Raw genomic sequence first — 14,848 nt, forward strand, 5'->3', positions numbered from 1 at the left:
CATTTCTATCCAGACACTAACTGAACTCTAAGCTAACCAAGTAAAAACTTCAGGAGCATTCATAACAAAGAATACAAACTTTATAGAATTATTTTAGAAAAGTAATGACACAAGGTAAACAGAACTACAAGCAGAAACAACAACAAACTTGTGGACAAAAGACAACCTCATCTCCAGAGTTGTCACATTATTTTAAATATCTAGTATTCAACATAGAACAATGAGACATATGCCAGGCATTATGGGACATGCCTATAATCCCAGCACTCAAGAGGCTAAGTCAGGAGAATCTTGAGTTTGAGTCCAGTCTGGTCCAGTCTAGACCTCAAACATAGTGACACCTTGTTTCAAAAGGGGAAAAAAACAAAACAAAACTATGTGACATGTTAAGAAATAAAGAATTGCTCATACATTAGAAGAAGAAAGCCATCAATAAAAACTGTTCCTGAGGAAGTGTAGACATTATTGGACTTACTAGACAAAGGTTTATGTTTTTGTTTTTCTTTTGGATGGTACTGAGGTTTGAACTCAGATCTTGCATTTGCTAGGCCAGCACTATTCTACTTGAGTCATACCACCAGCCCTTTTTCCTTTGTTTATTTTTGTGATAGGGTCTCACATTTTTGCCTAGGTCTTGTGCTTCCCAAATAGCTGGGATGACAGGCATGTTCCACCATGCCCAGCTTTTTTATTTTGTTTTGTTGAAATGGATCTCAGTAACTTTATTCCCAGGATGATCTTTAGCCACAATCCTCCCAATTTCCACCTTCCTTGTGGTTAAGATTATAGGCTTCTTTTCTTAGTTCTTTAAACCTGGTTTTCTATGACCATATTTAAAATAGCTTTAAAACTTTGTTCTGGCCAGGGAAGGTGGCCTCATGCCTATAATCCTAGCCACTCAGGAGGCAGAGATCAGGAGAATTGTGGTTTGAGACCAGCCCAGGCAAAAAGTTAGCAAGACTCCCTTCTCAATCAGTAAGCCAGGGAGGATAGCGGACACCAAGTAAATGGTGGTCCCAGCTACTTGGGGAAGCCTTAGGTAGAAGGACTATGGTCTAAGGCTGGCCCTGGACAAAAACTTGTGACCCTACCTGAAAAATAATCAAAGCAAAAAAGGGCTGCAGGCATAGCTCAAATAGAGCTCCTGCATAGTAAGCATAGGCCATGAGTTCAAATCCTGATGCCACACACACACACACACAAAACCCCACAATTGATCAATAAACTGTGATACAGTCTCACAATGGAATACTGTATAAAAACAAAAATAAGGAGTCTACAACTTTAAGCAAAAATATGGATGAGTCCCTTAATTAAATGAAAAACATCCAGATAAAAACAATATACACTATATGATTCTACTTGCAGAACATACAAAACAGAAACATCTAATATTAGAAGCTGAGACGATAATTAGTCTCAGAGGAGGTTCTAATGACTGGAAAGAGAACAAAAGTCTGTTCTTATAACAGAAGCATCTTTATTTTAATTTGAATGCCAGTAATAAGGTTATATTGATCTAATTCAAATTGAATAACTAAGATCTGCATATTTTTCTTAGAAATATTTCAAATAAAAGGTTTTTAAGTAAGGTCATTCACAAAGAGCTTCATATTTTGAATAATATGGCAGTTAATATAACTGAATAATTTTATACAGAGGCTTTTCTAAGCTACACAGTTTACTAATTTCATAATTTTCACAAATTGGATAATATTGTATGGGTTTATCAGGACATGAATGGAATGTGGGGGCAGTAGTAGCTGGGGTTTGAACTCAGGGCCTCAAAACTTCTAGGCAAGCACTGAAGTGCTTTACCACTTGAGCCACAGCCCAGCCCTTCTTGTTTTTAGTTATTTTTCAGAAAGGGTCTCACTTTTTATCCAGAGTAAAAAAGGTTTTGCCAGACTATGATCCTCCTGCCACTGCCTCCTAGATAGGTGGGATTATAGGCACTATTCTAGTTTGTCCTTTGAGATATGGCCTTGCTAATTTTTTGCCTGGTTTGACCTCCAACAGTGATCCTCCTATTCCCAACTCTCAAGAGGCTGGGATTATAGTGTGAGTCACTGTACCTATCTAAATGAATGGATTTTCTTTCTTTTGCTCTGGAACTGCCAACTGGAAAAAGTGGCAGAAAAGTGCTAGCAACCCATATTCTTAAAAAAGAAAACTATGGGACAGGAGTGGTGGTACATATCTGTAATCACAACTTGGCAACCAGAGATATGAGGATCAGAATTCAAAGCCAACCTGGACAGAAAAAAAAGTTAGTGAGACCCTATATGAAAAAATAGGCCAACCATGGGAGTATATGTCTCTAATCCCAGCTATCTGTGAGGTGGAAGTAGGAGGATCAGAGACTGAGGCCTGCTAGAGTCTGAAAAATAACTAAAGCAAAAAAAGGTAGGGTTGTGAATCAAATGGTAGAGTGGTTTCCTAGCACATATGAGTCCATGAATTCAACCCCTAGTACCATGAAAAAAAAAATGGATAAAAAAATAAAGAAAACTATGATTGAGGTCAGTTCCTTTTCTAGATCTTAATAAAAAAATGGGAGAATAAGCCCCATGATCAACAAATACCTCTCTCCTTCACAATTGTTTTAAGGCAACAGAGAGAAAATGGTATATTTCGGCTTGCAATAGTAGAGATGACTGAGATACTTTCCACCTAACTCATAAGTTGAGGCAGGAGCTCCAAGAGTGCCATCATAAAGACTACTAAATGGTACCTTCAAGAAGGTGAGACTGGCATCTCATTCCATAGTAAAATATGAACCTAGGAAGCAAATTTCTTCATCTGTCTTTGTGTCTAGCTAAGCAAAAGAAAAAGAAATTAGAGCGAGATTGATGGCAAAGACAGGAGAGAGATAAGGACAATATTCTGAATTCCACTAGCATTGCACAGTCACTGAAGTTCCCTATGGCTTAAGTAAGCATCAGGAAGATGGCTAAAATTGAGTCACCTTGCTAGTGACACCTACTCCAAGATGAATGCTAAATAAAGGACTCTAGCAGCAAGATGATATGGGACAAACAGTAAAGGGAGATAACAGGTAGACTATAAAACATTAAATCAGAACCAGATCTCCCACATTGGAATTATGCAGTAGAAGTTACAAGCAAGTTATGGAATCAGCTCGCGATGCCCTTAAATTGTGGGCAGTAATAGAAAAAATAAAAGGAAATCATTTCATTCTTGATAAATTAACATATATATCAGCATATATAAATTATATATAAGTTAGCATATTTATTATAGATATATATGTGACACCAAAATCGTTTTTATTAAAACATACTATTATTTTGGAAATTTTAGCAACCCACCTTTGGTAATGGAGTAGATAAATTACTTTTGGTAGATATCCAAGGATGGTGTCTTTTATTTTTGGATTTGCCATAATCGGCTGATGAGAAATTTCCAGATGTATTTTGTGAAGAAGCTGCTTTAGAATCAAATTTCTGGTAAGTAATTTCAGATGTTTCCAGTAAAGATGTCTGTGTTTTCTGTATTGAACAAAGATGAATGGAACCATTATTAATTTGCTACTGTTTGTTTTTGAGACATCTGCCGCCACATCCAGCTCCTGATTATCATTGGTTTCTCTAACTAAAGGGCAGCAGCTAATGAGATTAGTGCTGAAGTAAACTACAATTTATCCCAAATTTTATTATTGATTACATAAGTGTGAATCGTTACACTTTATTCTTTTTGTCACTTTTCTTACCCATTTAAGATGAATATAGTATGAGTGACTATGAAAACAAGTAAGATCTCAATTGTCTACTGATCAAAAGTTGGAGATTCTCCAAACAAAAGTCTCTTCCTGGCAGAAAAAGAGTCTTAATCTATTCTTCACTCTAATAGCCTAAAAGCCAGAGGGCAATTTATTTTCATTTATGTATTTTCTCTTGCCCTCCCTTCCTTCCTCTCCTTCTCTCTCTCATTAATAACAGACTTTTCCTATCCAGCAGCCACAATACCTTCAAGAAAGGGAAGAAAAATCATAAAATGATAGAAACTGGGCATAGTGGGTCATACCTGTAATCCCACTTACTTGAGGCAAATGCAGAAGAGTCTCAAGTTCAAGGCCAGCCTAGGAAAAGTTAATGAGACTCTATTTCAAAAACAATAAAAACAAAAGGACTGGAGGTATAGCTCAAGGGGTAGACAAGGCCATAAATTCAATCCTTAGTATCCCTCACCCCAAGAAAAAAGACAAGAGAAATTGTCAGAAAAAAGGAGAAAATGGCCATTTGCTTCAATTCTGCAAGTAAATGAACGGCACATTTACCGTTAAGACACTATTTCAACTCAGCTTCCTCCACACTTCTCTCTACCTTTGTGTACAGATATCTTTAGCATCTATCCTAGTGTTCTAGTAAAAGCTAGTAGAGAGAGAGTGTGTGTGTGTGTGTATGTGTGTGTGTACCATGCTAGAAACAAACTCAGGGTGGTGCACAGGCTCTACCACTGAATTCCACCCTCAGCCCTCAAATGCTAGTAATAATCGCTTTACAGTATCTTACGTGAAGCCCATGTCATGACTTCCTATTCTGCCTTTGCTTTGGTCACCTTGACACCCATGAATACAATCATGGTAATCACTCACGTAAAGAATGGAACACGCATACACCAAAGGACTATAAGACCAACACTTCAAACATTACGGATGAAACTGAATTAGGAGGTGCAAGGTGCAGGATCAAGAGGCACTCCATGCACTGCTGAGAAGCACTGGAGTAGGAGCCATATAATACCTGCTCTTTTCTCCTGGATCTTTTACTGGCATGCCAGGTAATCTCCAAGTACCTCCAGGCTTAAATCTATCCATCTATACAATCAAGAAGCTAATTAAATGAGGTGATTTGTTGCTTTCTTGCCTAGTTCTAGTGATTTATCACTTCATAATCATATTTCCAACAGGTACAAATTTTGGCACCATTCTTCACAAGATGCATTTCTGTATCCTTTTTCCTGCATATTTTAAACAATGCACAATTCTGATTAAATTTTTTTCTGCTCTCTGGATTCATCAGGGGTCACACTTCGAACTTCCAACAGTGTAACTTGTTGTGGACAAATTTGTCACTTCATAGGCCTGAGAACTGCAATTTAAAGTCACTACACCACCACCTTGTGGCCATGTCAGGGAATTTACATTTACCTGGTAATCTAAAGGGAGCGGAACTCCCTCCCGCTGCCCTGTGTAGCCCCATACCTCTGTTGGAGAATAGTTACATCTTTTCATAATGGAAATAATTATGGAAACATATATTCCCTTGCAAATTACATACTATGCAAGCTATATTTCCAGTGATAAATACATACAGAACATGTACTTTTTTCTCTATTATATTTTTTGAACACTTCAAAGGCATTTACTATGTGCCAAACACTATTTTAAATCTTTTATATTCAATTTACTCTTAACAGCTTTTAGAAAGGAGGTATTCATATGATGCCTTTATATATGAGAAACTGAGGCATGAAGAAGGTAAGTAACCTATCCAAAGTCAGAAACATCTGATAAATTTAATGAGTATTGTGCAAAAGACCTGTTATATTTCAGCAGTGTTATAATAAAGTACAGCTAAAAAAGGCCTAATTAAAGTTCTTTAATAAATTTTCTTCATTTTTGCAACATATATACTATCCAGACTCCTCAAATGTCATTTGCTAATCAACTAGATACAGATGCAAATAATAAGTGTATATTATAGAATTATATACGAATCAAAACTCCTCTATGTGACTATGGGATATGAACACATTCTATATTTATGAAAGAGTACTAGTGATTAACCAATTTATTTATCTTTATCAGATATTTCACTAAGACTATATAGCCCTGCTGACTAATTTTATGATGATGATAATTTCTCTAAATACAATGTTTTCAAGTGTTCAGTACAGTGTCTGGGACAAATGGAGCACTAAATATTCTCTAACAAGTTCAATATTTCCTTCTCTTTCTTTAAACTCAAACGTAACGAAACTGCAGCATTATCTAGCCTAGCAACTGAACTGTTCCCAAACTATTCCAATTCTCACTTTCAGTTTAACTATAATCATAGCAACCTCTGTGTAGACTTAGAAGACTTCTATATATAATGAATATGTTTAATTATATAAATTTAGAGTTGGTAAAATCAAAATTCTTCTGCAACAATCCTATCTTATCAAATCATTAGAGGCTATGGGGTACTTATACTCTTCTTTCCTATATCTAGAGCTTCCTTCCACATGTAGACTAGTGTTCCTATCCTCTCACTCCCTACTTAGGGGGGAAACAATGACCTAATGTGATTGTAACACTGAAAGGAAAAACTGGATGAATACATATAGTAGGTCTCCTTTGTTACTCCTCTTAAGAATAACAGAAAGCTCTGCTCCTTTATCCTTAAGTTTATAAGATCAGCCCATCAAGTGAGTAGATCTGTCCCAGCCAAGCTCTCCTTATAACAGAATAGGTAAATCAGTCTAATTTGGGGTTTCAGAATTAGGGAATTCTTTTCTAGCATATGGAAGGATCTGAGTTCAATCCCAGCAGAACACACATGCACAAAAAAAAAAAAAACTAAAACTCTTGTCTTCCCAATTACATACCACATTCTCCAAAATTGGTTATCAATAGTAAAGACACTCTTTTGTTTACCTTTTGTGTGTCTCAAATTGAATCAGAGTGTAGACAAGGAAAGCAGAATGCCACTTACTTAGTCCCCAGAAAATCTGAATTACACATAATCTAAATATAAACTTTAGAATTTTTTTTGCAGGATTGAAAATCAAACCTAGGGCCTTGCACATGCTGGGCAAGTACTCTACCACTAAGCTATACCCCTAGCCAAGTTTTAGATTTTTTTTTTTTTTTGGTGGTACCGGAGTTTGAACTCAGGGTCTCACACTTGCTAAGCAGGCGCTCTACCACTTCTAAAAATTATAAAGACTAAAATCATCTGTAAATCTCCAAATGACAAATATTTTGACATTTTTAGTCAGTGCTTTTGAACTAATAAACAGCATGAAATAATTTGGGATATAAAATTGTATGATATATTTAAATGTTATTTTCTTATGAACAAAAAGAAGTATTTCTAAGTAAATGTTAGAAAATAAATGGGCTATAACAAAAACTGAGAATTAAAATACTTACCTTGTCCTTGGTTTCTTTGGAAATAACTGTGTTTTCTTTTGCCTCTCTTTTGAGATTTTCCTATTAAAAATGAATATCAAATATACACAACATAATAATTAGTACCACTGAAGTGACTATTCTTATCAAAAATCTTTCCTAATAGCTATTAACAAAGAAAGGAGACTATATAATAACAACAAAAAAAAATTAACTCCTCTCTACAGAGGTATCATTTGGTTATTACATTTATCTTTTCCTTTTATTCTGACATCAGTAATGTCTATGGAATTTTGCATTAGCATCTTGAAATTCTGAATCTCAGGTTTCTTAATTGTAAACTGAAGTAGATGAACACAATTATAGAATAAGGGTAACAATGAGTAAGTAAACTATGAAGAACTGCAAAGAAATCTAAAATATTACAGAACTTTAGAGGCAGAATCAGCTTTTTCCCTGTGTGTTGAGAAAAGGTACAATTCATTGCTCACTGAATAATCAACAAGCTTTCAACATAACAGAGAGATGAGGAATAAAAAGAAAATGCTGAAAAGCAAAAGTCATCACATGAATAAGTACAGAAGAGTACATAATACTTAGGAAAATATATAGAGAGATATATAACTTTTACTAAAGAATAAGGTGTCTATATAGAAGTAGTCAAGACAAAAATGAAGAGACTTGTAGTCAGAGTGACAAGTGTGATATGCTAAGCTATATGATTTGTTCAGCCTATAGGAATGAAAACCGAGTATGCCTATAATATAACAGTTATCCACAGAACAGACCTGTTATAGCCCCAGAGAGTCAAAAAGGTCTCAGAGAAGAGAAAATCTCCAAGAACTCTAAGGCAGTCTGACTTGACTGGCCTACTCCTGATGCCTATGCCAACAGCTATCTTCACTGAATCATTTGCCTCATGTCACAATGGTATCTCTGCTACAACACTGATCCTAACCAAAGAACTCATGGCACTGTGAAAGAAGTTGGCAGTAAACTGATTTAATACTATTGACTGTTCTTACTATATACCCTATCACCCCCCAAAGGCTGATCTTCAGTTATACTGATGTCTAGCATCTACTCATACTCTGGGGCTGGAATGCTGTCTCCTAGGACAGGGTGTTTTGCTAAACTAGCAATACTGCACGGACTTTCAGAATATCTTTACTTCTAAAGGACAAAAGAAGAAAGCATCTCCCATAACTGTACCATCATTACAATTCTGGAGTGGAGATCTTAGTATGCTCTGGTCTTTTTGCTGGTCTGGAGATCTTAGTATGCTCTGGTCTTTTTGCTGGTCTGGAGATCTTAGTATGGTCTCTTCTAACACAATATGTGTTTCCAAGGTATGAATTAGCTCATATACAAGCATGTATCATTGGTAGAAGAAAGGTGATCATGAACTCCTTAGTTTCAAAGAGATGTGCCCACGAAGTCCTTAGTTATTCTAAGTTAAGTAAAATGTTTCTACGATATGGCCTGGCAAGTAGAAGATAAACTTGAACCACCAGAGTGGAGAACAAGTTATCTGACCAAATCTCAGACATAAATGTACAAACCTAGAGACTATAAATAAAAAAGAAACCTGGTACACTATGGAAGGACTGCACAATAATATCACACACACTGTATCCTTCCTACTATTTGTGCACTGTGAAAATATTAAGACTCATGAATTATTAAAACTGACTCTTAGCTAATACCGATTCTTAGAGATCTATAATGTTAGGACTATTTCTCACCAGTCAGAATAAAAAAGATCGGAGTTGTATAATGGATGGAATCGAAGTCTATTTCACCAGCTCACAGGACCAAAAAAAAAAAATACATATTTGACTATGTAAAATAGTAAAAATGAATGTTAAAATCATATATGGGAGGGACAATGAAGTAGGAAAAAAGTGTTACATATGTATTATTTCTAAATACAAAGGCAGGCAACCAGTAACTTAAAAATAAACTCACAAATATACATTAAAGAAAATAAAATTATTAGTATTTAATGAAAAGTAAGATGACAAAAATGTTATGAAAATACACATTTAAAAATAGACAAAAGACCTGGAATAATCAATTCTCCAAAGAAAATATACATATGGCCAACGAGCATATTAAAAGAAGCCTGTGACTACTAATTATAAGAGAAATGCAAATCATAATTATATGAGACACCATCTCACACACGCTAGGATGGCCACTATCTGAAGACCAGAAAATAACAAGGGCTGAAGAGAATTTAGAGAAATGGAAACTCTTGTGCACTGTTGGAGGGAATATCAAATGGTACAGTCACTATCACAAACATTACGAAGGTTCTTCAAATAATTGATAACATGATCTAACAATCTCACTTCTGGGTATACATCCAAAATAATTTAAAACAGGATCTTAAAGAGATATATGCGTATTCACATTCATTATAGCATATAGTCAAGAGGTAGAAGTAACACAAGGAATGAGTAGATTTTAAAACCTATACATACACACACACTTAAAGCAACTGAGGCCAATAGGAAAAGGGGACCAGGAACTAGAGAAAATGTTAGATTAAAAAGAATTAACCTAGAAGGTAACACCCACGCACAGGAAATCAATGTGAGTCAATGCCCTGTATAGCTATCCTTATCTCAACCAGCAAAACCCCTTGTTCCTTCCTATTATTGCTTATACTCTCTCTACAACAAAATTAGAGATAAGGGCAAAATAGTTTCTGCTGGGTATTGAGGGGGGAAGCGGGAGGGGGTGGAGTGGGTGGTAAGGGAGGGGGTGGGGGCAGGGGGGAGAAATAAACCAAGCCTTGTATGCACATATGAATAATAAAAGAAAAATGAAAAAAATAAATAAATAAATTTAAAAAAAATAAAATAAAATAAAACCTATACATACACACACACACACACACACACACACACACACACACACAGGAATGTTATACACCCATACGAAAGGATATCCTGTCACAAGTCATAACATGAATGAACCTTGACAACATTAAATTAAATGAAAAAAGCCAGTCACAAGACAAATACTTTATTATTCCATTCTTATGAAATATCTAAAGCAGTCAAAATCATAACTAGAATTCATAAAGGTGGTTGCCCAGGACTACAAAAAGAGGAAAGGGGAATTAGTGCTTAATGTATATACAGTTTCAGTTTTACAAGATGAAAAAGTTGTAGAGAATGCTGCATAGCAATGCAAATGTACTAAATACTTAAAAAGTATTATGTGTTTTTAACACAATAGAAAATAAAACTTGGGGGCAATGTAACCAATGTACAATGTAAACCTATTCAGAATTGTCACAATGAGGGCGATTCCAAGACGGCAGCTAGAGGGAGGAAGCAGAAAGCGTGTCTCCTACAGTGAAATCTTGGAGAAATGCTGGAGACACACCTTGCAGGCAAGGCCACCGAGAAGAGGCAAAACTTTGACCCCTTCACACCTCCGGCCTGCGCAGAGAACCTCCACTTCATGTTAAACAGAGAAACCAGGAAAAAAGGCCCCTGGGCCGCCAGTCGCCCGCGCCCAGACACCTTGGGAAGACGCGGACCAGGTGAGCTAAGCGGGACGCAGTACTTCCACAGACAAACCTGGGCCAGATCAGCATAGCCCCCTGGACAGACCGAACCCCACCCGGGGGGGAAAAAAGAGAAACTGAGTAATAAGCAATAAGAACAGTTAAGACACCTGGCAAAGAGGGTGGGGCACCCTGATCTCCGAAGAGGGGGGGAAGGGAATCCTTCCTGGAACTGTAAATAAATGAGCTGGGACTGGCCGGAGAGGCTCCGGTGGCAGTGAGGGGCCGGGGCGTGTGCCCAGCAACCAGGAGCGGGAAAGCTTGTGAGAGGGCGGAGGGAGGGAAATTCCACAGGAGAAGGGGGAAGATCCACCTCCCACCTGAGCTGTAAACAAACATGCCAGCCTGCAGGAGCAGCAGCACATGCCCAGGTAAATGAACTCAGGACAAAAACAGATAACATTAAAGAGGAAACCACCCAGGATATGGAAAACCTCAGAAAAAAGAACGAAACAGAATTGCAAAACAAAACAGAAGGCCAAACCAGCAGAATAGAACAAACAGAAGACAGAATCTCAGAACCCGAAGATGAAATGGTAATTAAAGGAAAAACTGAAGAACTATTAATTAAACAACTCAAGACCTGTGAAAAGAAAATGCAAGAACTCACCGACTCCATCAAAAGACCAAACTTGAGAATTATGGGCATCGAAGAAGGAGAAGAGGTGCAAGCTAAGGGAATGCGTAATATATTCAACAAAATAATAACAGAAAACTTCCCAAATCTAGAGAAAGATATTCCCATACAGATGCAAGAGGTCTCCAGGACACCAACCAGACCAGATCAAAATAGAACTACCCCACAACATATCATCATTAAAACAAGTAGAGAAACTAGGGAAAGAATATTGAAGGCTGTAAGAGAGAAAAAACAAATAACATACAAAGGTAAACCCATCAAAATCACAGCAGACTTCTCAACAAAAAACATTAAAAGAAAGATGATCTTCCAGGCACTGAATGAAAATAACTTCAACCCCAGGAAACTCTACCCAGCAAAACTATCATTCAAAATAGATGGAGCAATAAAAGTCTTCCATGATAAACAGAAACTAAAACAATATGTGACCACAAAACCACCACTACAAAAGATTCTTCAAGGGATTCTGCACACAGAAAGTGAAACCCAATATAACCACGAAAGGACAGGCAGCACCAAACCACAGGATAAGAAAAAGCAAGACAGTAGAGCATAACCTCAACTTAGGTACACACAATCAAACCTTCAAACAACTAAGACAACTAAATGACAGGAATCACCACATACCTATCAGTACTAACACTTAATGTTAACAGACTTAATTCACCCATCGAAAGGCACCGTTTGATGAAATGGATTAAAAAGGAAGATCCAACAATTTGTTGCTTATAGGAGACCCATCTCACTGACAGAAACAAGCATAGGCTTAGGATGAAAGGCTGGAAGAAGATTTACCAAGCCAATGGTCCCCGAAAACAGGCAGGAGTAGCAATACTTATCTCTGACAAAGTAGACTTCAAACCTACATTGATCAAATGAGATAAAGAAGGACATTCCATACTAATAAAAGGGGAAATAGACCAAAAGGAAATAATAATTATCAACCTATATGCACCCAATGTTAATGCACCCAATTTCATCAAACATACCCTGAAAGACCTAAAAGCATATATTAACTCCAACACAGTGGTTGTGGGAGACTTTAACACCCCATTATCATTAATAGATAGGTCATCAAAAAAAAATCCATAAAGAAATCCAAGATCTAAAATATACAACAGATCAAATGGGCCTACTTGATGTCTACAGAACATTTCATCCAACTTCTACACAATATACATTCTTCTCGGCAGCCCACTGAACCTTCTCCAAAAATCGTATGTTCTCCCTCATATGTGGACGTTAGATCAAGGGCAAACACAACAATGGGATTGGACTTTGAGCACATGATAAAAGCGAGAGCACACAAGGGAGGGGTGAGGATAGGTAAGACACCTAAAAAGTTAGCTAGCATTTGTTGCCCTTAATGCAGAGAAACTAAAGCAGATACCTTAAAAGCAATTGAGGCCAATAGGAGAAGGGGACCAGGAACTAGAGAAAAGGTTAGATCAAGAAGAATTAACCTAGAAGGTAACACACATGCACAGGAAATCAATGTGAGTCAACTCCCTGTATAGCTATCCTTCTCTCAACTAGCAAAAACCCTTGTTCCTTCCTATTATTGCTTATACTCTCTCTTCAACAAATTAGAGATAAGGGCAAAATAGTTTCTGCTGGGTATTGAGGGGGCGGGGGTGAGAGGGAGGGGGTGGTGTGGGTGGTAAGGGAGGGGGTGGGGGCAGGGGGGAGAAATGACCCAAGCATCGTATGCACATATGAATAATAAAACAATAAAAATTAAAAAAAATAATTGTCACAATGAATCCCTTCATACAACAAATATATCCTAATAAAAATAAAAAATAAAAAGTGAAAATAAACTATTCTAACTTAGGAATATGGATGTAAAAGTACTAAATGAAATGTTGGCTAACATAATCCAGTATCACGTTTTAAAAATCATAATGACTGAACAGAGTTTACTCCAGAAATGCAAGAATAGGTCAAAAGAAAATACATTACATCAATAAATATAACTATTAGAGAAAAACTCTCAGAGATTCAATAAAGGTAATAAAGTATGCAAAAAATTAGACAAATAGAAAAAAATCAATCACAATATAAATATTTAAGGCTAACTGTGAAGCAAAAGTACAAAAATGAGGAAAAGGAGCAGGACAGCACGAGATTTCATCAAGTTAGCTATAATGGTGTGTAATTATAAATTGTTTATTTCTGGAATTTCCCATTTAATATTTTTGGAATGTAAGTGAAACTGTCAATAAGGGGAACTACTATATTTGCAAACCATTTCTCTCATGCTATGGTTGGAATATCTGTCCCCGCCAAAACTCATAATTTGGTTGCCATTATGGCAGTGTTAAACACTGGAAAAGATATTTACATCATTAGTCATCAGGAAATACAAATTTAAACCACAAGTAAATGTCACTACAAACCTATTTAAGTAACAAAAAAAATAGGAAGTTGTTGCTGGCAAGGATGCAGAGGAACTGGATCATCTATACATTGCTGTTGGGAATGGAAGCGCCACTTTGGAGAAGAGTTTAGCAGTTTCTTATAAAACTAATACACAACCACTATGCTACTCAGTGATCTGTGACATTAGTTCAGAGATATAAAAACTCACGTCCATACTAAAACCTGTGCACACAGCTATTCATAGCAGTTTTATTCATAGTAGTTCAAACTGGAAAAAATGAGATGTCTTCACTAGGCTAATATTTAAACAAACTGTGGTGAACTACTACTTGGAAAGAAAAAGTAACTACTGACACAAACCAACTTAGGTTAGTCTCCAAGCAATCATGAATGAAAAAGCCAATCCCAAAAGATTACCTTCCACCTGTATAACATTCTTGAAGTGGCAAAATAAGAGGACTATACATATCCAGACAAGTTATCAGTAAAAAAAATACTGTAGAAACAGTGACCCTGATATGCAAATAAAAAAGAAGACATCGGATTAGTCAATAAGGAGTCCATCATGAACCACATCAAGAAAGTGGTTAGGCTAATAAATCTAGTAGGTAAGAAGAGAGTTGAAAAACTACATAGTAATATAAGCTGCTCTTTCTAAAAGTTTGATGCTTAAGAGCAGAACAGAGATAGTATGGTAGCATAAGGAGCAGGTAATGGTTTTGAGACTATTTTTAAGATGGTGTAAGTCTTACTCATGTTTATTAGCTAAAGAGTAAAAGGTGAAGACTTCTCAGTTTTCAATCAAAAGCATCAAAGGTAAAGGCACAGAAGGATTCCTCTTCTGAAACAGTAGAATAAAGGTAATTGTGAATATTATTATAAGAAAAGAAAAATCCACTTAGTCATTTTTAACTCATATTTATTGAAAATGTAAAAATTTCAAAACCTTGTGCTCAGAGAGAGAAAGCAAAGATAAGACATAACACTAATCCTTGAAAATACTGCAATGGAAGGCACAGAGTAAAATTATTACTTTAAGCAAAAACAAAATGCTATGAGAATATATGTAATACAGTAAATTCATATTTATAGGATGAAAGGT

At 36.4% G+C, this 14,848-nt stretch overlaps 1 protein-coding gene across 8 annotated transcripts in view; it reads right to left on the reverse strand.

Moving 5' to 3' along the window:
* Window positions 1-14,848, reverse strand: part of Sycp1 (synaptonemal complex protein 1) — a 105,429-nt gene that overhangs the window by 19,706 nt on the left and 70,875 nt on the right. For 7 of the 8 annotated variants that reach the window (XM_074050694.1, XM_074050690.1, XM_074050695.1 and 4 more), the window contains 2 exons: window positions 7,163-7,222; window positions 3,333-3,512 (listed from right to left, as the gene is read on the reverse strand). In XM_074050694.1, coding sequence (XP_073906795.1) covers window positions 3,333-3,512; window positions 7,163-7,222 — 240 coding nt within the window. Of the gene's footprint in view, window positions 1-3,332; window positions 3,513-3,958; window positions 4,103-7,162; window positions 7,223-14,848 lie in introns of those variants that run through there. The other variant, XM_074050696.1, reaches the window with a different exon arrangement.

Source organism: Castor canadensis, chromosome 12, assembly GCF_047511655.1.
Source record: "Castor canadensis chromosome 12, mCasCan1.hap1v2, whole genome shotgun sequence".
In the NCBI taxonomy this organism is placed as follows: domain Eukaryota; kingdom Metazoa; phylum Chordata; class Mammalia; order Rodentia; family Castoridae; genus Castor; species Castor canadensis.